General features: G+C 43.7%; 1 protein-coding gene across 4 annotated transcripts in view; it reads left to right on the top strand.

Moving 5' to 3' along the window:
* Positions 1 to 23,927, top strand: part of Melk (maternal embryonic leucine zipper kinase) — a 60,256-nt gene extending 36,329 nt beyond the window's left edge. For 3 of the 4 annotated variants that reach the window (XM_087549674.1, XM_087549675.1, XM_087549676.1), the window contains exons 13-19: positions 6,793 to 6,912; positions 11,572 to 11,682; positions 13,261 to 13,492; positions 16,239 to 16,335; positions 17,471 to 17,639; positions 20,482 to 20,585; positions 23,346 to 23,924. In XM_087549674.1, coding sequence (XP_087405800.1) covers positions 6,793 to 6,912; positions 11,572 to 11,682; positions 13,261 to 13,492; positions 16,239 to 16,335; positions 17,471 to 17,639; positions 20,482 to 20,585; positions 23,346 to 23,523 — 1,011 coding nt within the window. In that variant the 3' untranslated portion in view covers positions 23,524 to 23,924. 4 annotated transcript variants of the gene reach the window in all.
* The last annotated feature ends 451 nt before the right edge of the window (positions 23,928 to 24,378 follow it).

A 24,378-nucleotide genomic window follows, 5' to 3' on the forward strand; every position in this document is an offset into this window, starting at 1 on the left:
CCAACAGTGGCTTGTATTGTAATCCAAATAACATGTCCCATACTCTCTCTGTTTCTGACTTCCATGTCTGTCTGTCTGTCTGTCTGTCTCTCTCTCTCTCTCTCTCCCCCTCACACACACACACACACACACACAAACACACACACACACAATTTTGCTGTGTGCCTCAGCTGGCCTTATCCTGGAGTTCGCTGTGTACGTCAGGCTAGCCTTGAACCCAGTTTTCCTGCTTTTGCCTTTCCGGTCCTGGGAATGCAGGCATCGGCCACTGTCCAGCTCATACTGTAGTTTCATTCCTAAGAGCAACTCTGTAGTATGCTGTTCATCCCCTAGTGTGCAGAACTCATGTTATAACATCCTTCGCAAGATTTCTCATGTTGGATTGCTTTCTTTTTTAGGTCCTTGATACTCAGGCTAAACCTGTAGTCTTTTTCTAGAGATAGAGGCTTTCACGACTGAGTCCCATCTGGTGTGGCAAGTGAGGCTCATGCCTCCTCATGCTGCTGTTCAACATTTTGTCTTCTGTCACCTGTGCTTTGTTTGTTTGTTTGTTTTTCCATTGTCTAGGATAGAAATTGTAACAGTTTGTTTTGAAATAGCTTTACAGCTTTGCAATGAGTGCTTTGCAAAGTAAAGAAACTGTAAGTGCTGCCATGCAGTGGCTCTGGGCCATGGTGTCAGAATGTCAAGAATTGGAAGCTAGGGCTGAGCAGTGGCTCAGTGGTTAAGAGCACCGACTGCTCTTCCAGAGGTCCTGAGTTCAAATCCCAGCAACCACATGGTGGCTCACAACCATCTGTAATGAGATCTGATGCCCTCTTCTGGTGTGTCTGAATATAGCAACAGTGTACTCATATCCATAAAATAAATAAATCTTTAAAAAAAAAGTTGGAAGGTAATGCAGAATGTCTTAATGCTCCTTAGTCTTAAACAGTACAGATTTGAAATTTCTACTTAAGCAACCTAAAATTTTTACATGCTTTTTCTTTGAGATGATCTTTAATTAAAAATTATGTTTAATGCCACCTGTAATCCCAGCCCTCAGAAGGCTGAGGCAGGAGGATTCCTCCTACTATAGTGAGAGACCGCCTCAAAAAACTACCAGCCAACCCCACCAGCCAGGGGAGCTCACACCTGTAATTCCAGTCTTGGGAAGTTGAGAGGAGGAATTGGATACTAACTTGGGCAAACCTGGGCTACATTCTGAGACTCTGTCTCAAAGAATGAAGAAAAGCCAGCTCCTGGCCACCATGTAAGATTAGTGCTGTGCTTTGCTCTAGAGAAGTTTCTTAGTGCAGAGGAGGCAGTCAGTGCAGAAACCTCTAACTGGTCAGGATGTTGAGTGTAAGTGATGGTGCCATGTGTGACCCTAAATGAGCCATCACCTTCTCCAAAGCTCAGAGCATCTTGGAAAAATGGACAGAAAGCGTGTGTAAGCCTGAGGGTGGGGATGTGTTGTAAAAAACATCTTTCCAGCCATTGTACTCATCCCTCACTGCAGCTGTGGTAATGTGCCCAAGATTGGGCCAGTCAACATTTCATCATGGGTGGGGACGATTGACAGTAATGGTTTCAGGGGGATGGGTGACATTTTCTCCAATGCTGTAGTCAATGTTAAATTGCCCACACTTCAGTAAAAACCTTCACCCAGTGGGTCACACAGACAGCATGGTGATATGAGGGACCTTGTTGGGAAGAGGGGTTCATGGGGGAGAGGGCATGTTATGAGAGGTGTTGGGAGTGACAAAAACTAAATTTTGTTGGGGACATATGTGAAATTCTCAAAGATTAAAGAAAAGAATATTAGGTTTTATATAATCTTTTCTCTCAGAAATGTTGAGGTTCAGAGAGTTCACATTTGTTCTAAGTACTTTCCAATTTGAGAGAGAGGCCAGCTCTTTATATAGCCTAGGCTAGGCTTGAACCTTCAATCCTGCTTCAGCCTTCTTAGTACTGGAATTACAGTGTCACAATCTTTACTTTCCAGTTTGTTTGTTTGTTTGTTTGTTTGCTTTTTGTTTTTGTTTTTTTTTTTTTTTTCGGAGCTGGGGACCGAACCCAGGGCCTTGTGCTTGCTAGGGAAGCGCTCTACCACTGAGCCAAATCCCCAACCCCTCCAGTTTGTTTTTTGAGACAAGTTTTTCTCTCTAGCTCTGTCTGTCCTGGAACTTACTCTACAGACCATGCTGCCTTTAAACTCAAAGGTCTGCCTGCCTCTGCCTCCTAGTGCTGGGACTAATGGCGTACAGGGCTTTAACTTTCCAGTTTAAAGATCTTCGGAGATCAGTTAGGGTTGCTACAATTGCTAGGGCATTTTGGAGTTCTGTCTTTGACAAATCAGTCCTTGTGACTCATGCTAATAAGGTACCATGGATCTTTGTGAAGAGAGAAGAAATAGTGACACAGACTGGAACTCTGCAAACATCCCTAACAGTACTTTTTCCTTGTCTGTTTACTTGCTTTTTTTGAGACAAGATTTTGTTCTATAACCCAGGCTGGTCTGAAATTACCTGCATAGCCCAGGCTGGCTTTCAATTTACAGCACTTTTCCTGCCTCAGCCTCCTAAGTGCTGGGATTAAACATTTGAGTCACCATACATGGCTTCTAAATTTTTTATTAATAAATGTTTATATGAAGTGGTCAGATTCTCCTCTGGCTCACAGTTTGGTCTATGTCATTCTGTGCATCATGAGATTCCAAGTCGTGGTGCTCAGCCTTCTGGCTTATCACTCCCTTAGTCTTCCCATTCTGAGTGGTTCTGGGTTGTGGGAGCAAACACATATCTGGGAATTTCATTTAGGGTTGCATATGCTATCTCCCAAGTGGCTGTGGAGTTAACATTTAACTGAGCGCTTAGAAAGGATTGTAACACCCTGAGTGGGGATGCACCCCTTTATTCCTGCATAGGAGTCAAATGCAGGCCGATCTCTATGAGTTCCCAGCTAGCTTGGGTTATATAGCAAGTTTCAGGATAGCCAGAGCTATGCAGAGACCCTCTCTCAGCAAAACCGGGAGGAGTGGTCAGTTGTCAAGATAGCTCAGTGGTTAAAGGCGCTTGTTGCAAACCTGAAAATCTGACTGGATCCTATATAGTAGAAGGAGGCTGTGGACCCTCTGACTTCCAGATGTGTACACTCCCCCAAGTAAACTTTGCAAAAGTTAAAAGTGCTTATAGTTTTCTAGAGATAGAAGATTTTTTTCTAAGAGGGAAACCTATCAGTATCAGACATTTACTTTCAAAGGTTGGGAGTGACCGAAAAGGTAAGGAGACAAAAGGGAAACTACTGTATTGTTCTACCGACCTCTCTCCTACCAGGTTCCTGTGCATCACATTGCATCAGGAGAAGTTCAGAGTGACTATGACCCAAAACGTTTAAAGTTATTTCTATTTTATTTTATTTTTATTTTTTTCCCAAGGGAAAGAGAAAACATAGGCATGTTTAGAGAAGATGCATAAATTATTGTGAGGTAATTCCACCAGGGAACATAGGGGTATTCTTAAAGCTAAATAGAGGGCTGGAGAGATGGCTCAGCAGTTAAGAGCACTGGTTGCTCTTCCAGAGGTCCCGAGTTCAATTCCCAGTAACCACATGGTGGCTCACAACCATCTGTAATGGGATCCCATGCCTTCTGGTATGTCTGAAGACAGCTACAGTGTACTCATGTAAATAAAATAAATCTTAAAAAAAAAGCTGAATGGAAAGTCTGTTCAAATTTATGCTTGGACTAGGTTAGTAAATGACAGACCCCCTTTCGACTGGGGGTGCTACTGGGGATTGAACCCAGGGCCTCAGGTGTGCCAGATGAGTGCTGTTCTACTGATGTATATTCCAGCTCCCCTGACTTCTTTCTTATCCTGTGTCTTTCAAACAGGGTTTGTTTTTGTTTTTGTTTTGGTGCGTTTTTAAAAGTACTTACTTAATGTACACTGTAACTGTCTTCAGACACCTCAGAAGAGGGCATCAGATCCCATTACACATGGGTGTGGTTGCTGGGAATTGAACTCAGGTCCTTTGGAAGAGCAGTCAGTGCTCTTAACCGCTGAGCCATCCCTACAGCCCTTAGTGTGTTTTCAAAAGTTGGCCTGCACATGTAACACAATGGATGGGAAGATCTTTAGTATAATTTGGGGAAAAGGAAAGATGCTTATTATTTTCACCCAGTTCTGCAGTTCTTCCTCTGAAGTCTCTTTTGCCCCCCTTGCTATGATGTGTGTAGTCAGAATTTCACTGTGAATTATCACAATATACAGTATTTTATGCTCTTTCTAGATTGAAAGGACCAACATGAAAATTTCAAGTCATCTATTACATGTAAACCTGTGTAAAATATTAACTGATAAAATTAACAAAAATCATGCTTAATTTATCATTAGGGGTGGTAAGGATAGAAGCTCATAGTCAGAATTTACTTTGAGTCTGTAAATATTTCCTGAAATCTCACTAAAACAATAGAAAGGGATTTAAAAAGTCAAAAGCTTTCCAGAATACATATATAAAGAGGAGACAAAGGGATGTGAAGACATTATTTTAAATTTATGAAATAGGTTGTAGTGGACAAAAGAAGTTGAGAAAGCTGACAGCTCCATGTTTGGAGGGAAGAGGTAATAGAGGACACTGACTCGCGCTCTAGAATTCTGGGAAAGGTCAGTCTACAAGGAAGAAGGAAGAAAATGGAAAGATACTGTAATGGTAGTGCAGGGAATGGGAGATGGGTCAAAGATAATAGTCTCTGAAATAAGGAATGCCAGTTAGTTCTTGAGGAGGATTACAGTGTGTTCATGAGCTTTCTAAGTGCTAGCTCTCAGAGCTCTAAACTCTCCATGGGAATAAAAAACTCAGCAGAAGTGTTTGAAAGTGAAGTTAAGAAGTTTTCAAAAAGACGTATCATGCATATTATTATAGTAATAGAGGGGTCAGGGGAACCATCAAAGAAAATTAACCAGGATTAGCATGGTGGATGAGAACAGAGAGGGGCCAGTCAATGCCTCTTCTAGCAGAATTTCAGAAAGCTGGGGGAGGACCAAAAAAGTTTCAGAGACAAAACCTCAGGTCATACATAAAGGCATGGGAGCTAGACTGTGTGTATGTAAATTGGTCTGTCTGTATGTGTGTGTGTGTTTTTTTTTTTTTTGTTTGTTTGTTTGTTTTGGGTTCTTTTTTTCGGAGCTGGGGACCAAACCCAGGGCCTTGCACTTCCTAGGCAAGTGCTCTACCACTGAGTTAAATCCCCAACGCCTGTATGTGTGTTTTGAAGAGAGGGTTTCTCTGTGTAGCCCTGGCTCTCCTGGAACTTGCTTTGTACATCAGGGTAGCCTCAAACTCCGAGATCCTCCTGCTTCTGCTTCCTAAATGCTAGGATCAAAGACTTATGCCACCACCATTAGACTTTTTAAAAATAGCTATACTAGAATCAAAAGAAGTAGTATCTTCTAAACTGTAATTCTTTACTTGACCAAACCAGAATCAGTCATAAGGACAGAATGCTGTCATATATCAGACATGCACAATTTCAAAACATTTACCTCATGTCAACCCTCAGAAAGTTACTGGAGGGTGATTTCTACCACAAGAATGTCAATCAAGAAAGATGAACACTTGGGTACATTGTAGCATGGAGGAGAAAAACGTTGCTAGACTGGCAGGTGGCTCAGGGAATGCCAATATGGGGAATGTCTTTGGGAGAAGAGAGGATGTGGGTTAGCCAATGTGCCATGAATGTTATAATTTGTGGTAGAATTAGAAGAATGATAAACTTAAAAAATTAATTTCAGCAGGGGCACAGTTCTAAAACATCAAAAAGAAAAATGTAAGTATCGAGACTGACTTCTCTTCTGTTTTAGTATCCTTTTGTCTTTAGTTCTTGTGTGGTTTGTTGGCTGGGCTTATAGCCAGCCAGTATCTCTGTCATTAAGGCGTTAATCCTGGATGTGGTGGTGCTGTTCTGAGGACCTCCCTGTTACTGTCTTAGATACTCTGCATACAACTTCCCCAATATCTTATTGTTACTTTTATGGTGCTGGGTATGGGACTCAGTCCTGCACGTGCTAGGCAAGTACTCTTATCATTGAGCTACTTCCTTAACCCTGTATCTCAAACAGACTGTTACACAGTTAACAATGATATAAACACACACACACACACACACACACACACACACACACACACACACACACACACACACACAGAGTCTAGCTCTTACGCCTTTGTGTATTATGGCCTTAGTTTTTATCTCTGAGACTTTTGTGGTCCTCTCCCAGCTTTCTGAAATTCCACTAGAAGGCCCTAATACCTTCTTGGCCACCTCTTTGTCTCTATTCTGACTGGTGGTATTGGGATAACAATACAATATTTAAGACCTTACCCCTATTTAGTTGTGAATACTACTTATAAACTCATAATGATGTAAATTTGATTTAGTTGCAAATGATGAAATTACCAGAGGAGGAGATGGGAAGATGTATGTAGGAAAGATGTAATAAAGCAAAATTTTTATTTTCCATATTAAGAATTCTGTGGGGAATGACTAAAAACAAAACAATTAGAACTACAAAGGAAATTAACTTAGAAATATGCAGTTGAAACAAAATAGCTTTCAAGTGTTTAGAAGTTCTTTCTGTGCAGGGTAGTTGTAGGTGTGCAGGCATGATGTGGAGAAATGGTAAATATCACGTCTGCAAAGCTATCGACTGAATTCTGAATGCCTGTTGCATTGAGGAAAATAATTTAAAATAGAATACTATCTCTTCACATATGTGAGTGCTTTAACTGCCTGATTTCCTTTTTCTTCAGTGGCAGTATGATCACCTCACAGCCACCTACCTTCTGCTTCTAGCCAAGAAGGCTCGAGGGAAGCCAGCTCGTCTGCAGCTTCTGTCCTTCTCTGGTGGGACCACCAGCACCACTCCAAAGGCAAGTTGTAGAAGGCCCGTGTGTGACCTGCTCATCTCGCCTGCGGCCTTATTCAGGAGCAGACCCAGTAAGCCAGTGCAGGTGCAAGGAAGTGCTTGTTTCTTCTGCAGTGCTGAGATCAAAACCCAGGCCTTGCTCGTGCGAGGCAAGTGCTCGCCCACTGAGCTCTTTCCAATTGGTTAAAGATCTGATGAGAAAAATGGGAGTTCTGAACTTAATATGGCATTTAAAAAACACTTCCTCTGCCCTCTTTTGTTCTTTTATAGCACATCTTGCTTATTGAGAAATAGATTAACTAAAAGAAAATAATAGGATTTACTTATAAGCCTACTAGCTATAGATGATATAATCGCTCTTTTTTTAAAGATTTACTTTCTTACTTATTTTAACGTATATGAGTGTTTTGTTTGCATGTGTGTGTATGCATTGTGTGTTCCTTGGTGCTGGAAGAGGCCAGAAGAGGATGTCAGATCCACTGGAACTGGAGTTAAAGATGGAGGATGTCAGCCGCTTTCTGAGCGCTGGGAGTTGAACCCAGGTCTTCTGTAAGAAAAGCCAGTGTTTTTATGCACTGAACCATCTCTTGTGCCCTGGATAAAGTTAATTCTTCAATGTGTCTTTCCCGTCTCTGCTTTGCGTACTGACAGGGCTTTGAAAGGAGTCGAGCCTGCGGATACATGGAGTGCGGCGTTTCATGTGGCAGGGGTGCTTTGCTAGACTCTCACGCTTAGGGTGCTGTGGAGATTGGGGTTGCTGCAGTTGTCGCAGCTCGAGCAACGTCAGCCCCTCTACCAGAGATGGTTTTAATCAAATTGTGATTCTTTTTATGTGTTTCCTTTGTTGTGATGTTTACAGTTATGGAGTTTCTATATTGCAAGCAACGTGTCATTCCTCCTAGACTCCTAGCTCAGATTTGTTTTCTGTTTAGTTCTCTCTTCCATAGTTGAGATCTATTTTATATCATTTATTTATTTGTTTGTCTCTGTGTGTGTGTGTGTGTGTGTGTGTGAGTGATGCTTGCATGCGTGTGCACTCGTGCCACAGCATGCAGGTGCTCAGAGGATAGCCTTTAACAACGGATTGTCACTGGGGATTGAATTCTGTTCTTAGACAAGCAGCTTTTCCTAGTAAGCTATTTCTCTGGTGCCCTGCATGCCCCCCACTGCTTAAAATTTAACTGACTTCTTTTTTTATTTTCAAAGATTTTTTTACTTATTTTCTATAAGTACACTGTCGCTGTCTTCAGACACACCAGAAGAGGGCATCAGATCTCATTACAGATGGTTGTGAGCCACCATGTGGTTGCTGGGATTTGAACTCAGGACCTCTGGAAGAGCAGTCGGTGCTCTTAACCACTGAGCCATCTCTCCAGCCCTAACTGACTGTTTTTGAGGGAGGCTGAAGCAGAAGAATTACTGTGTGTTCCAAAGCCAGCATGGGCTACATATATGAATTCAGGCCAGGCTGTGGGTACAGAATGAGACCCAACAGACTGCTTGAACGCTTTGTCAGGTGAGTGTGGGGTGCTGTAATACAGTCTTCACTCAGTTTAATTCAGTCTGCAGTTTGATGATTGCAGTACTAGGGAACACACCTTAGGGTGCAGCCATTGTTCAGTGGTACAGGGTTCATTTGGCATGCATGCCTCAGGCCCTGGGTTTGATCCCTAGTATCACAGAGAACAAAAGGGAAAAACCAGAATGGAAAATGTATTTTTGTTATCCTCAGAAAGCCACAGTTGACCTTCTTTTTATTTATTTAATATAACTTTAGGTTATAAATTAAGGCCCTAAAGTAAGCCTTTTTTTAAGATCTCAAAACTTTTTAAAATAAGTTAAACCCACTATCTCATGGTCTCTAGTTGAATCATCTGTCTCCAGCTTGTTTTAATTTCTCTTTTAGAACTTTTTTCTGGCCTGAGAGTCATGAGTTAGGGTCAGGTGGATGTTGGGGTCCTGACAGGCCTCAGCCATCTCCTGTCTTCCCTCCCTTCTTGATGTTTTGACCAAACTCAGGATAAGGGTATCAGTGCAGATGACCACTGTACAGTCTGAGGAGTGAGGCATCCCCCCCCCCCCCAGCCTGTTTCCTGTGGAGGTTTAGAGAGTTCTATTAGGCTGTGAATGCCCTGTGCTCCTGCTTGCATGTACAGTGAGTCACCTTTCTCACTGCTGTGGTCAAATCCTTTAACTTTAGATTCATTTGGGTCTAGGAAGACATACAAACATGAGCTTTGTTTCTGATCAGGGTAAGTGTAGAAGGGTCCGATTTACCTCTACATTGAGAATAATTACTTTAGCCAAATATATTCAGTTAAGATCCCTGGTGCATTTTCCTGAGCCTTTGGACTTTTTTTTTTTCTTTTTTTTCCGGAGCTGGGGACCGAACCCAGGGCCTTGCGCTTCCTAGGCAAGCGCTCTACCACTGAGCTAAATCCCCAACCCCGCCTTTGGATTTTCTTATCTCTGCCTTTGTATGGTCTTAGTGGATGGCTTCTTTGATACATAAAGTATCCAAGTGGGAAGATCTGAGAAGATCCTCTTATCTTCCATCCATTACATAGTAAATATTCCTAATAATTGTATTATTTGGGCAATCATATTGCTGGATCAATTTTTATAGCAGATAGACATTTAATGACCAGAAAATAAGCAGATCCACCTTTCGAGTTCTATTATGGTGTTTGTGCTTATCAGTGAACATGAACAGGTTGTATGGTCTCTTTGCACCCTGATAGGATGGCCTCTTTTCTGTGGTTTTGTTTTTAATAGAATAAGTAATTCTGACTTACCAATCAATTGATGGCACTTTCAAAGAGATAATAATAAAGTCTGAGTCAGGAATCACTGAAGACCACACAGTCTTCAACAGTAGTGTTGTCAGGCACTGGATTTGGAGAAGAGATCTATTTGAGTTGTACTTGCTCTTGGGATAGCTGTGCTGAGGGAAAACACATGCACAGAAACATAAGGAAGGACTCTAAACGTCAGTAGATGGGTTCCAGATTAAGTAGTTGCTGTGAGGACTGTGGGAAATAGGAGTGATCACCATTGGGAGATCCAAACTGGATCAGCAGTTGAGTTTGAGTTTAGAAAAATGGAAGAAAGGGAGAATAGTGATAAATGTAATTGGCAGAGCTCAGACACCAAATTGGGCTCACCAGACCTAACAGCCTGAGTTGGGTACTCAGGTTCCATAAGCTGTCCTCTTCATGTTTGAACCAACACACACTCAAATAACTAAATGTCAAGTTAGAAAAACATTTCCCCATAGAATTGTTTAGAGGTCGGGCGTGTTGGTACACACCTTTAAACCCAGCACTTGAGAGACAGGAAGGCAGATCTCTTGAGTTCAAGGCTAGTCTGATCTACAGAGTGAGTTCCAGGGCAGCTGGGGCTATACCTGAAACGCTCTCAAAATAAAAAAAAAAAAACAGCAACAGAAAGCGAGAACCGTTCAGTCAGGGATGCTGTGTGTGGTTTTTGTCTACTATAGAATCATTGCTGCCATCCTCTGTACAACCCTGAACTTTTCCTGGCTTGCCCTAGACTTAGCATTAGTATTTTCCCAGCCTAGCATTCTGTCTGAGGGGTGAGTTCTTCTGATAGTAACTGGCAACCCTGGAGAACTGTCGGGTAAGTAGAGGGGGCCTTTTGAGCAGTCCAGATAAAAGGAGACTTGGCCTTGAACTCAGTCAGCTGTAAGTCTGGGGCACAGGAATGTAGGTGTTAGAAACTCAGTGGTAGTCTCCACAGCCTCAGCCTTCAGGCTATGTCTAACATACTTTGAGTTTGTACAGGGAAAGGATGAAGGAAAGCAAGGTATTCTGCTGGTAGTGTTAGCATAGGGCCCACGTGTCCTGTTTATGGACAAAGTGTTAGCATAGGGCCCGAGTGTCTATTTATGGGTAATCTTTCATAAAACTAATTTACTCCTGGCTGAAATGACAAGCATACTCGTACTTTATGCTTTTAATGTTCTCTTTCTTAATGGGATGGAGAGATGGCTCGGTGGTGAGGAACACTGGCCGCTCTTCCAGAGGAGCCAGGTTTAGTCCTCAGCACCTCATGGTGCCTTACAACCACCTGGGACTCCAACTCTAGGGGACCTGACACCCTTTAGGCCTCTATAGGTGCCATGCGTGCATGTGCCACATAGACCTGTATGCGGACAAAATACCCTTAAACATAAAATAAAAGTTTTGGGGATAACTTTTTGATTGAGGTTGTGTGTGTAATGTATGCGTGGGGATGGGCGTACACGCCATGGCAGGAGTTTGGAGGTTGGAGGACAGCGTGGTGGAGTCAATTCTTCCCTTCCACCCACATGAGTTCTAGGGGTCAAACTCCGGTCACCAGGACTGCAGGACGAGTGCTCTTACCTACTGAGCCATGCTGCTGGCTCCTGGTCCATGCTCCTCAATGTCAAGAGTTATGTCCTTGCCAGCTTCTGCTTTTGAGACTTCCTTTGTGAATCTGCACATGCGTGTCTAACACTGCTGTGTAAGAGTGACAAGCTAAGTCCGTTGGATTCCATATAATATCCAGCTTGTCTCTGTTTCTGCTCCCACAGTTTCTCCCTGTGCTTGGGATGCGCTGTTGTAAAGTGTGAACCCTAGTGTTGTTACTGCTAACCTCTTTTGCCTTGTTAAATTAATAGTCAAAGAACCTGAGCCTGGAAGATATGTCCACAAGTGGCGATAGCTGTGTGGCTGGATTAATAGACTATGAATTGTGTGAAGATAATTTACTAGCTCCCCAGACACCACAGGTGGGTAGTTTTATTACTACTTAAAGCAGAATGCATGTCTTAATTATAAACACATCTAGCCTAACAGGAAATCAAGTCTGTGCTTGTAGAGTTATTTAATCTCTGAGCCACTGAAGACATTAACGAGAGATTATTGGAATATTAATGAGAGAGAAGTCAGTGGTTTCAAAGTTAAGAAAACCAAGATTCCATTGTGGAGCACTTCATTGCCTCTCCCGTCTTTGAATGAACTGTGATTCGCATGTGGTTAAATGTTGAAATTCACCCTTTAGTGTTTAGTCTGTGCTTTACAATGCAGAGCCACCAAAACTGTGACACCGTCGTTCTGTTGCCCTCTCCCAGGTCTCCCATGTCCTTTCTGTGAACTCCTTTTCCTCTTAACTCAGGCAGCAGCAGGCAGATAGGTTTTCCTCCTTGTTTGAAATTTTAATTTTACTTTAAGTTTGTTGGACTTCTTAGGTGTGTGGTTCAAAGTTTTCCACTAAATATGGGACTTTACAGCTGTTTTTTTAAATATGAGATTTTGTCTTTATTCTGTTTTTGTTTTCTGTTCCTCAGAGTAATTTTACCCACCTGTTTCCAGTTTGCTGATTCCCTTTCTAATGGTTCCTGAAAATGCTGTGAATTATTCTAATGAGTCCGTCATCTCCTCCCTCCTGCACACGTGCACATGAGCGTGTGTGTGTGTGTGTGTGTGTGTGAGAGAGAGAGAGAGAGAGAGAGAGCACCCCTGCCTCCCCAAGAACGTACAGTATAGCTCCTAGACATACTCCCTTCATGCCCCACCTATACCATTATGCACAAGTAATTTTTAAAAAGTTACTATGCCTTTGCATTAAAATTCCCGGGTAGCCGTAATGGCTTTATCTCTGTTGATTCTGTGCTGTTGCACAGCACAACGTCAGCAGTTGACTTAGAACGACTCGCTGCTGTGCTTTAGGGATCTGCCTGTGTCAGCGTGTTCCCCAGGGTTGCAGACAGCATCACACCCAGCTTTTACATGGGTGTTGGGGCCAGAGCACAGGTCCTCATGCATACACAACAGTCACTTTCTAACTGAGCCACCCCCCAGCCCCTGCTAGAATTTTTGTTTGTTCGTTTGTTTGTTTTTCAAGACAGGGTCTCACTGTGTAGCCCTGACTGTCCAGGAACTTACTCTGTAGACCAGCCTGCCCTAGAACTCAGCGATCCACCTACCTCTGTTTCCTGAGTGCTGGGGTCAAAGGCGTGTGCCACCACCACCACCTGGCAAAGAGTATTCTAATACTTTCTTTTTGTTCCAATCATTGAGAAAACTTTCTTTTTTTGGTACATATTAGAGTCAAACCATGGTAATGTAGGTGTTAAGAATCATGACGTAGAGGCTGTGTATTCTCAGCATTGGGGCAATCCCTACCAGTAGAAAAGGCCGAGGAGAACTGAAGACACTGTCAGGCATCCTGGTGTGCCAGCAGTGTCTTCTTGGTGGCCTTGACTTTTAATAAGAACAGTACAAGGAATTTGCTGATTATTAAGATATATTGTAAAGAAGTAGACTTTTCCTTAGTGTCCTTTATCTGGGATTCCTTTTCCCTCCAGTTTACCAAACACTGGGCAGAATCAAATCATGTTGAATGTGAATCACCAACTCCAGTGGTATGCAGAGCACTGGCCAATAAGTTAAAGGACAAAGAGAATGTGTGCACTCCCAAGTCTTCTGTGAAGAATCAAGAGCAATTCGTGTTTTCTGAGCCGAAGATTCCAGTTAGTCGGAACCAGTATAAGAGAGAAATACTCACCTCACCAACCCAGTTCACAGCACCTGCAAAAGGTATTTGCTAAGAGAATTGAGCAGAGAGTTAAAGGTTCAAACGGAATTCTTACAGTTCTAAATGACACACTGGCATTTGGAAATAAGTAGCCTTGTTCCCTGGCTTCAGGGATCGGGCAGCTGCCTTTATCATACATACTTGAATTAGTGGACACGGGGATGATACTTGTAACTCACAGTGGTGCTGTTACTTTCTTTTCCACATCTAAGGATTTATATTAGGGGTGTGTGTGTGTGTGTGTGTGTGTGTGTGTGTGTGTGTACCCAAGGAGACTTGAAGAGGGTGGACCCCCTGGAGTTGGAATTACAGCCACCCAGTGTGGGTGTTGGGAACCAACCTCAGGCCTCTCTGGAAGCATAGCCAGCGCTTTGAGCTGCTGAGCCATCTCTCCAGCCCTTCTGTCACCTTTGTGTGACTGAGTCATAGCAGTAGGAGAGCAACTGTCGTGTTTCCATGTGTAGGAACTTGAGACTTAGAGGAGTAGTGTGCTTTGCCAAGGTCATGCACTACTTCAACTGGTTCAGCCTACTTCAACTGCACTGGGACTCACCCAGGCTGGAGTTTCTGTTGAGCTCTTCTTACTGTCTGGTTCTCTCTCCTGATAACTGGGTCCTGCCCTGTGGCAGTACTCTGGAGTCCAGAAGGCAGGGGAGTCTGATTCCTTCCCAGCCTTCAGGTGACTCTTCTTTCTCTTGGTGTCTTCTTTGGTGTAATGTCTACCAGTTTTTGAATCATCTCTCCAGGACACTTAGTGTTTTGGTTGCTGTCTCTTCTGGACACATTCTACTGTGTCAGTATGAGGCCAGCTTGCTAGGATTGGATCTCCCCAAGACAAGTAATCCATGTATGCAGCAGAGTGCTGGGCCTGAAGACATGTGCCACCACTGCCCAGCTCGTCTTTGTCTTTTCACACTGTGTCTCATGTAGCTCAGGCTGGCCATAGACTTGCTGGCCCTGCGTAGGTGAAAATAACCTGAACTCTTGGTTTTCTTATTTCTGTCTCCCAAGTGCTGGGATTGTAGATGTGTACCATTTTGCCTGGTGGGGAGGGAGGGAGGGAGGGAGGGAGGGACGGAGGGAGGGAAGAGAGAGAGAGAGAGAGAGAGAGAGAGAGAGAGAGAGAGAGAGAGAGAAAGAAAGAGAAAGAGAAAGAGAAAGAGAAAGAGAAAGAGAATATGCAGACCAGAAGTCAGCCTTCAGGAGCCACTTTACTGAGACAGTCCTTGTGGGTCCGAAGCTTATTAGGCTAAGCTGGTGAGCATCAAACATAGGAGCCCCCATCTCTGCCTCTGCCTCCCTAGTGATGGGATTTGAAGTTCATGCCAGACCACACCAGGCCTTTTTTTCACCAGGGTGCTGAGGACCTAAACTCAAGTTTTCATGTTTTCATAGCCAGCAACTGTCTTAGTTTCCATTGCTGTGAAAAGACACTATGACCAAGGCAAACATTTAATTAGGGCTGGCGTACAGGTTCCAAGGTTCAGGCCTTTATCACAGTGGGAAGTGTGGCAGCGTCCAGGCAGGCATGGTGCTGGAGGAACTGAAGGCAAACAGAAGACTGGCTTCCAGGCAGCTAGGAGGAGGGTCTCAAAGCCCACTCCCACAGTGACACACTTTCTCCAACAAGGTCATACCTCTTGGCAGTGCCACTCCCTGGGCCACACATATTCAAACCACACACCTACTCAGCCATTTCCCAAACCTCATTCAGGAATTAAAAAGAAAAAGAACCTTTTGGCTATATAGTTTTTTTATTGTACTTATTTATTATTGATACGTTTAAAGTGATCGTAAAGGGTTTTGGAATGTGGACAGTTAGAAATGTAGTTTACACAGCTTGTCCCTGCAACATTGTGTTAGTGAGAAGCTTGATATTATGGGCTGTTATTCCTTAAACACAGAGTGTCCACAGAGAGCAAGTGGCAGCTCCCACTAGTGCATCTTACTTTTTTTTTGACCTGAATATTAATTCCTGTGTGTGACTCCTACATGTCCAAGCTGTGGTAGTTGTCATAGGGCAGCAATGTATGGTAGCATGTTCTGTTAGAATACAAAGATGAATATTTTTTTAACTAACTTTTTTAGTGTTCTTGTAAAACTAGGGAAAATAGAATTTATTAGTTAAAAACAAAATAAAACCCCCACCTTGAAAATGTTATCAATTGGGGGCTGGAGAGATGGCTCAGTGGTTAAGGGCACTGACTGCTCTTCCAGAGGTCCTGAGTTCAAATCCCAGCAACCACATGGTGGCTCACAACCATCTGTAATGGGATCCAATGCCCTCTTCTGGTGCGTTTGAAGACAGCTACAGTGTACTCATGTACATAAAATAAATAAATCTTAAAAAATATTTTAAAAATTGTTATCACTATTACCATTAAAGGGAATAAAACCTGTGTACATGTGTGTTTGCTGGGATTGAACACGGGACCTTGGCATGCTAGGCAAGTGCTGGTCCACTCAGTACAGCTGATGGAGCTGTAGAGCACTCCGCCACCAACCCCAGCAATATAAAGTTTAGACCATAAAAGACACTAGTCAGATCTGTTGATGCACATGTGTGGCGGACCATGTTGGAGCCATGTCAGCTGCATGTGGTTTATGTTTGTTTTTCTTTTTTTTTTTTTTTTCTTTTTTTTGGTTCTTTTTTCCGGAGCTGGGGACCGAACCCAGGGCCTTGCGCTTCCTAGGCAAGCGCTCTACCACTGAGCTAAATCCCCAACCCCGTGTTTGTTTTTCTAATAGCTAGAACGCAGTGCCTGAGAGAAACCCAGGTTAGAACGCCGGTGAATTCCGCAGGAGCAGACACGCTAACGACAAATGTCATTAGCCCTGAGAGGAGGTAAGTGTTACTTTTCCGACTCCATTCTGCAGTGTAGGTTCTGGGATTACTCTTTTCATCTGGGAGAAAAGCCTGCAGTGGGAACTGAGACAGACACAGCTGGATGTAGGGATAGCTGTGCATGAGGACGCTCTGGGGCTGGGTGTGGCTTCCGGAGCAGCATGGCATCATGAACCTGATGAGCAAGCTGGGAAGACGGGGACCCCACCCCTGCCATTACGTCCTTCTGCAAGGCCACTTAGGTCTATTTCTGCAGGTGGAGTGTAGATGTACAGTAACCGTCAGCTTTCCCTCAAATGGTAAGAATACTAATTTAGATCACAAAGGGAAATACTAACTCACTGCTCCTAGATGGGGAGTCCCAAGGCGTGGGTGAGCCTTCATTGCCTTTGTAATTGTTCTTAGATGCATGATCTATTTGGGAAAAATAGAATATAGACTGACTATTGGATGCTGTTGAAGGTTTTATCAGGTTTTTATTTTTATGTTGTTGATTCTGTGGTTGGGTAAGAAGACGTTCTTACTCACTGGAGGTGTATGCAGAAGTGTTTCGGAGTGGAAGTGTTGTGATAGCTTCTGGTGGCTAAGCAAGTGGTCTATGTACTTAATCTGTACTGTCTATATACACACAGAAAGCCACTGACAACATATTAGCAGTTGTTGGCCCTGGGAGGACATGTGGTATTCTGATGTCCCTATGTTTGATTTAAACAGAAAAGTGAAGGAGCTGAGCCTGTGGCATAGTATAGGCCTGAATCCTACCTACTTGGGAGGCTGAGGTAGGACTGCAAGTTCAAGGTCAGCCTGGGTAACTGAAGATTCTGTCCCAAAAATAAAAAGTAAAAAGAAGCGTGAGGATATAGCTCATTGAGAATGCTGTTTTGGTATAAATGAGGACCCAAGTTCAATCTCTGACATCTCCCAAATGAATAAACAAAATGACAGGAAAGGTAGACTGGTTGGGCAGGGAGAAGGTCTAATCTGTGGGAGATGGTTTTAGTGTACCCTCCCCCAGGAGGGTTGAGGTGATCTGGCTCTGGTACACCTGCCTGTAGCCCTTGGTGTATGTGGAGGGACAGGCACAGGAGTGTGAGGGCAACAGGGCAGTGCCACTAGTGCTGTGCTGGTTTTTAAGGTGCCGTTCAATGGAAGTGGATCTCAACCAGGCACACATGGAGGATACCCCTAAAAGGAAAGGAACCAATGTGTTTGGGAGCCTTGAGAGAGGACTGGATAAGGTTCTCACTGCACTTACAAGGAACAAGAAGAAGGGCTCTGCCAAAGATGGGCCAAGAAGGCGAAAGGTAAGTGGGCCAGAGTCGATTACAGATTTCAGAAGCTGACTCTTAACTGACGTATCTAGCCCCACCCTTCTGTTTGGTGGGGTCTCTATCCCAGGCTGGTCTTAAACCAGGGCAGTCTTCTTCCCTCAGCCTTCCAATTGCTGGGCTCACAGGCATGTGCAGTTATTACCATGTGTTGTGCTGTCTGTCTGGGTTGTTTCCCCTCTCCCGTGTGTGTGTGTCTATGTGTGTGTGTGTGTGTGTGTGTGTGTGTGTGTGTGTGTGTGTGTGTGTGTGTGTGTGTGTCTGTGTATGAAAGAGAGAGACAAAGGTCCACATTGTACACACCACTGCAGATCCATCCATAGGACCCAGGGGCTAACACGGGGTGTCGGGTGTGCATGTATGGTGCCTTACTCCTCGGCCCCTCATGGTGGTCCTTGGTGGTAAGGGGTAAGCAGGTGCAGAGTCAGTGACAGAATCTGGGAGTCAGGTGAGAGGCAGAAACAGACTCATTATTGTGGGATGGGGTGTGCTTTTATACCATCACGTGGACCCATTGGTCCCTGTCATCTCGCTCCCTGTAGCTGGCATCATCCAATTGGTTGCTCTGGTCATGGGTTCTGTCATCATTTGTCTCCAGGAGTTGGGCAGTTTCACAGTAGCTGAATGGGACGTAGCTGTTGTGCATGCCTGGGCCACTGTGGGCTGCCCGTCAGGGTAGACTGACGCATTCCTCCTGCACATGTTAAACACCTTTCACCACTTACCTACTGCTTAGCCATCTTGCCAGGGTTTGTGGTTGTTGTTTTGTTTTTTGGTTTTTTTTCTTTTGCTTTTTAAAAAACAAAAAAGTAACTTTACTCTTCTTTTTAAAATTACTTATTAGTTCATTTAAACACTTTTTTTTTTAGTAGTTAATACTTGCATGTTCTTATGTGGTAGACTTTAAGAATGCAGAGGTGGACTGGAGAGATGGCTCAGTGGTTAAGAGCATTTGTATCTTGCAGAGGACCTGAGTTCAGTTCCCAGCACCTACATGGTGGCTCACAACCACCCTTAATTCTACTTTCAGAAGATCTGGTGTCCTCCTGTGGCCCCTGCAGACACTAGGCACACATGTTGTGCACAGACATGCAAGCAAAACAGTCAGACACATAACATAAAATAAAAACCTAAAAAATGGGTGATTTAGGTATAGTTCTTCAAAGAACATATAACTATAATTCAAATAATTCAAACATCACACAGATTGGTCACAGGACAACATAGAGGTAGGAAAACATGGGCGATACATGGGAGAGGAGGAGCTGGCTTCAGGCTGGAAAACAGCTTAAAAATAGTTACGAATGTGGAGGCAGAGGACACTTGCAGAAATCTGGTGTCTCCTTCTACTATGTGGGTCCTGAGATGATCAAACTCTGATCATCTAGCTTGGGAGTAAACTCTTTCCCACCGAGCCATCCTGGCAGTCCTGATCTGAACTTTGCATTGTAGTATGTTAAGGAAAATAGTGAGTGGCAGGTTGGGAAGGCAGGCTGGAAGGCCCTTGGGTCTGGCTGGGAGGTTTGCATCTTATTTAATAATCCTGTTACACTGTAAAATGGTTCATCTGTTGATGTAGGCAATATACGTGGTGGGGAAGAAAGAAGCAGCCTGTTACAAGCGTCTTAGTTACTGTTCTATTGCTGTGAAGAGACACTATGACCAAGGCAGCTCTTATAAAAGAAAGCATTTAACTGAGGGCTTGCTAGCAGTTTCAGAGGTTAGTCCATTTCATCATAGTGGGAAACATGGCAGCAGGCATGGCAGGCAAGGAGTTGGAGAAGTAGCTGTGATCTGCAGGCAGTAGGAAGAAATAGAGCTTCTGGGCCGTGCATGGGCTTCTGAAACCCACCCCCAGTGACACACTTTACCCAGGAAAGCCACACCTAATCCTTAGAATCTGTTGAAACAGTTCCACTTTCTGTGTGACTAAACATTCAAATATATGAGCTTATTGGGCCACTCTTATTCAACCACCACATTCTGTTGGCCCCCACAGGCTTATAGCTATACCATAATGAGAACATGACTTCAGTCCCACATAACATAAGTCCCGGTCTTAACACAACTTAAAAATTCAAAGTTCAAATTCTCTTCTGAGACTCACACCAATCTCTTTAACTGTTAACCCCTGTAAATCAACCCCAAAAAGCAGATCACACACTTTGAACGTACAATGATACAGAATGGACATGACCAAAAAGGTGGAAAGAGGGCATAGCTAGGGAATGCTGGATCAAAGACCAAGACCAGCAGGGCAATGCCAATCCTGCATCGACATGTCTGAGGTCAAAGTGGTCTTCAGAGCTCAATTCCTTTTAGCTTTGGTGACTGTAGCACACGTCTCTCTCTTGGGCTGGTTCCTGTATCTGGCATTTCCAGTATCTTGGGATCTCCAAGGCTTTATTCACCCTTACAGCTTCACACAGTGGCCTCTCCTGTCCTCCATGGAGGAACACCCCTCATTTGCCTGGCAGCTTTCCTTAGCCACAGAAGGAGACTTCAACAGCCCATTTTTTATCCTTGACTCTGAAGGCAGACCTGTGTGCACATGTGTAGGCATGTGTACACACACACACACACACACACACACACACACACACACACACACACACACACGGTTTGTATTCTAATGGGGGGAATGTTTCTGATGAAGACAGTCTCCCCTGACTACCTACTGCTGTGCTAATGCAGCTAGTGTGGCTGGCTGGCTGGTCTTCCTATGTTTTCTTGAAGTGGTCTTATTTGAAAAGGTGTTGCCTGGGGCTTTTGTGTCGATGTGAAGTTTGACTCCTCACTCAGCCTTTTTCTTCCTAAGCTGCACTACAATGTGACTACAACTAGACTGGTGAATCCCGACCAGCTCCTGAACGAAATCATGGCTATTCTTCCAAAGAAGAACGTGGACTTCGTGCAGAAAGGGTAAGAAGCTCACCCACTGCTGTGCGCGCCTTCCCTTCCTGCCAGTGCATTTTGATTCTCTCTCCCTCCTGCCCCGCTTAGAAATGCCCCCGCCACTCTCCAGAGGGTGCTGTGGCACTGCCATCGTTCATATTGACTTTCTTTTGAGCTGAGAACACTCAGCGGTCACCACTTTCAAGGTCAGAGTTGGGAAATCTGGACTTCCCTTTGTTGGAGGACAGTCCTGTACACCCTGTAACTTTCTGCTTTATTGTACTATTATTCGTTGAAATCTTAACCAGTAGGACACTTGGGCAAGTGGAAATTTGTAGATCACGTCTTCGTGACTACCTCATGGAGTTTTGGTAAGTTAAGGAAGTTATTTTGGCTGATGTCCCTGCTGAGAGGCTCCGTGTGTGCCTCATGGTCTGAGGGGCTAGGTCTCTTCTGATCATGTGAATTGTTTCTATTTCTAAGAATTTCAGTAATTTATGCCTTTAAAATGACTTCATTATTTTAATTTTAATTTTAATTTTGTATGTATAGCTGTTTTGCCTGCATGTATATATGTCTATCACATGTGTGCCCGGTGCCTGCAGAGGCCAGAAGAGAGCATGAGATCCCCCAGTCTAGAGTCACAGATCATTGTGAGCTGTCCTGTTAATGCTGAGAATTGAGCCTGGGTTACGAGCAGCCAGTGCTCCCAGCCACTGAGCCACCTCTTCAGCCCCACTCATTTATCTGAAACACAGTCTAACTAGGTAGCCCAGACCAGCATGGAACCCCTGATCTGGACTGCCTCAGCCTCGCAAGCAAAAGGTCTTGACTCTCTGTTCTGTTACTGTTGGTTTGCTTTTACGTTGTGACAAAGTATGCCATCATAGCAGCTTCTAAATGCCTTTATTAAAGCAGCTGTGCAGCATACAGATGGCATGCAGATAGGATCGTTTATACAGAGTTCAACTTTCTGTTCTAGCCTGTTGAGACAGGACCTTATATTGTAGTCCAGACTGGCCTCAACTTTTGATCCTCCTGCCTCAACACCCCAAGTTCTAGTTTATCTCAGGTTGACCTGGAACTCAATTGACAAATCTAGGGTGGCCCTAAACTTTCGATTCCTGCCTCCACCTCCAGACTCTGGGTTTACAGGCTTGTGTCACAATGGCCATTCTAGAGTAAGGTTTTAGACAATCCTTTGTGAATGTATCATCACTCAGACTCTATGTGTTTCCTATGTGAGCTCTTGCTTTGCGTCTTTCAGCTTCGTTAGAGCATGTTTCTCTAACTCACTCTTAGTGCTCTCTATGTGTGGTGGTGTTTCTCCGGTCCCAGAAGCTCTGGCTGAATCTCCCAGGCCTGGGGATCATCTCTCCTTTGGCTTGTGGTTCAGCAGCAGATCAGTAGCTTTGACCTCCTGATGACCTGAGCACCAAAAGGTCCTGACTCTCTGTTCTGTTACTTTCTATTTGCTTTTACTTTGTGACAAAGTGAAAGGTAGCATTCAGCTTCCCTGTGTGATGTATGATAGCTCATTCTCTCTTCAGTAAGGATGGATTACTTCCCACAAAGCTACACAGCTTTCATTTTCCTGTGAAGACCTTCGCCATGGGCTGGTCCTTTTAACATTTCTCATACCGGTTGTCTATTTCTAAGGCATTATGTCAGTGCCCCCAAGTCAGTGTAACTAAGACAAAGAGTAATGTTTTGTGAAACTTCATCACAAGGAATAAAAACAGTGACAGTTGTGCCCAGTGGCACATACATTATTGTGAGTTTGAGGCTAGACTAAACTTTACAGTAAGTTCCAGGCTAGTTTGGGCTACATGGAAAGTATTTCTTGTTGTTTGGTGGTTTTCTTTTTGTTTGTTTGTTTTTGAGGCAATCTCCAGTAGCTCCACTAACCTCCAACGTCCTACGTAGCAGTGTGTAGCAGGGGCTAACCTTAGCAGTGTGTAGCAGGGGCTAACCTTGAACTGTTTCTCTCACAAGTTCTAGGCCACAAGACCCTGTCTCAAAAAAAGAAATAAAAAATTTCCATACCTCTGAGGAACACATGCTTAAATAGTTAGAGAACTTAAATCTAAAGTAAACTCTAGTGTTTGTCGTGGTTTTTATATTTTGAAGATCAGTAAGACATATCTCTGATATTTAAAATGTAAAGTAATAATTTATTTGTGTGAATTCAGTCTATGCCACTTTCATAGTCTGAGCCCTGTTTTGTGTTGCTAGGAAGGGAACCCGGCCGCGCTGACTCAGCATGTCCTGTGCTTCCAGCAGGGGTGGCCGCTCCCTGCTCTGCTTCACTTCGCTTTTCTTTCTACTGTAAAGTCTTACAGCAGTCATAACTTCTACACTTGCATTAGAAAAATTTGAAGGCAAATCTTTCTCTAGAAACTTAATTGTTTCAGCTTTACTTAAGAGAAAGTCACACGTTTCAGAGAAGAATATCCTAAAGTTCCCTTGTTTTCTTTTGTTGGGAACATGGTGGAAATGGCCTCATGTTCCTGGATTACACCGAAAAAAATCCCAGGCTGCCCGGGCGTGCGTGACTGCTGGAGCTGTGACAGGAAGGTTTTCTTGTGGTTTGAGAGAGAGCTCCTGCTCAGGCTTTCCACCACATTCTAGGGTCATTACGCAGCCTTACAGCATGGCCGGGCCAGTTGGAAACTGTATGGACAATGCATTGCTTAGAGGGAAATAATGCCACATCTCCCCACCAGCTCCTCTCGCATCATCCGGAATACTCACAGCTCCCTAACTGCCTGGTACCTTGTGTTTCAGTTACACACTGAAGTGTCAGACACAGTCTGATTTTGGCAAAGTGACAATGCAGTTTGAACTGGAAGTGTGCCAGCTGCAGAGACCTGACGTGGTGGGCATCCGGAGACAGCGGCTGAAGGGTGATGCCTGGGTTTACAAGAGATTAGTGGAAGATATCTTGTCTGGCTGCAAGATGTAACCGATGGCGGTGTCCATCTACCCGGATGAATGTGGGTGTGGTGCTGCACAGAAGAAGACCGTGGATTGGTTGGATTTTCAGGCCCGTTGGAACTACAGGCGCATTTAAATCGCCATCTTCGAGACCAAGACCTTTTTGTTTTTTCAACCAAAGTTTTTACTTTGTGGCTGAATCCAGGGCAGCTCTCGTGTTGTTATCTATTACTGTCTGTCTTAGTCTGTGGCTTGGGGTGTTAACAACTGCTTTCTATATTCACTCCCATCTGGCAGTGCCAGCCCTTCCCTGTGACTCATTTTGATGTGCAGTTTCTTTCTGAACTAAAACCATTTGTGAATATATCAAGCCCTTCTTTGTATCTGATTTTGATCCAAATAAACCTCGAATGGCTTTCTGACTGTTAAGTATAGACTATTTGGAGTGTGTTTTATCTGTTATCAAATATGCCTTGGGCAGAAAAACAGATAAGAATTCATTTGCATAATTTTTTCCTGTCTCTGATTTAAGTAGGATTTATTGAGATCGTTAACTAAGTCACAGCTGTGGTTACCAGAGTTAAACAACACATTTAATACGTGGAATAAAAGCGTATTGACTTCAGTAAGTATGTCCAGTCAACAATGATAAGTATCCGACCTGCAGGCCCCATGAAATGTTACTTTATGGTAATCTCTCTAAGTCTCAACGATGGCTCCAAATTTGTATTTTTATTTCATTTTATTGGTCTCTAAAGGCCAGAACTCAAGTTACATTTGTATGGATTTTACCAATTAAACTAGTTGGAAAAAAAATAGCACTGTTTCTGGTCAGTAGCAGGGGGTGTTTGTCATTCATTTATTCAAGGAACATTTTCCGAGC

Source organism: Rattus norvegicus, chromosome 5 (genome assembly GCF_021556685.1).
Source record: "Rattus norvegicus strain SHRSP/BbbUtx chromosome 5, alternate assembly SHRSP_T2T, whole genome shotgun sequence".
Taxonomy (NCBI): Eukaryota; Metazoa; Chordata; class Mammalia; order Rodentia; family Muridae; genus Rattus; species Rattus norvegicus.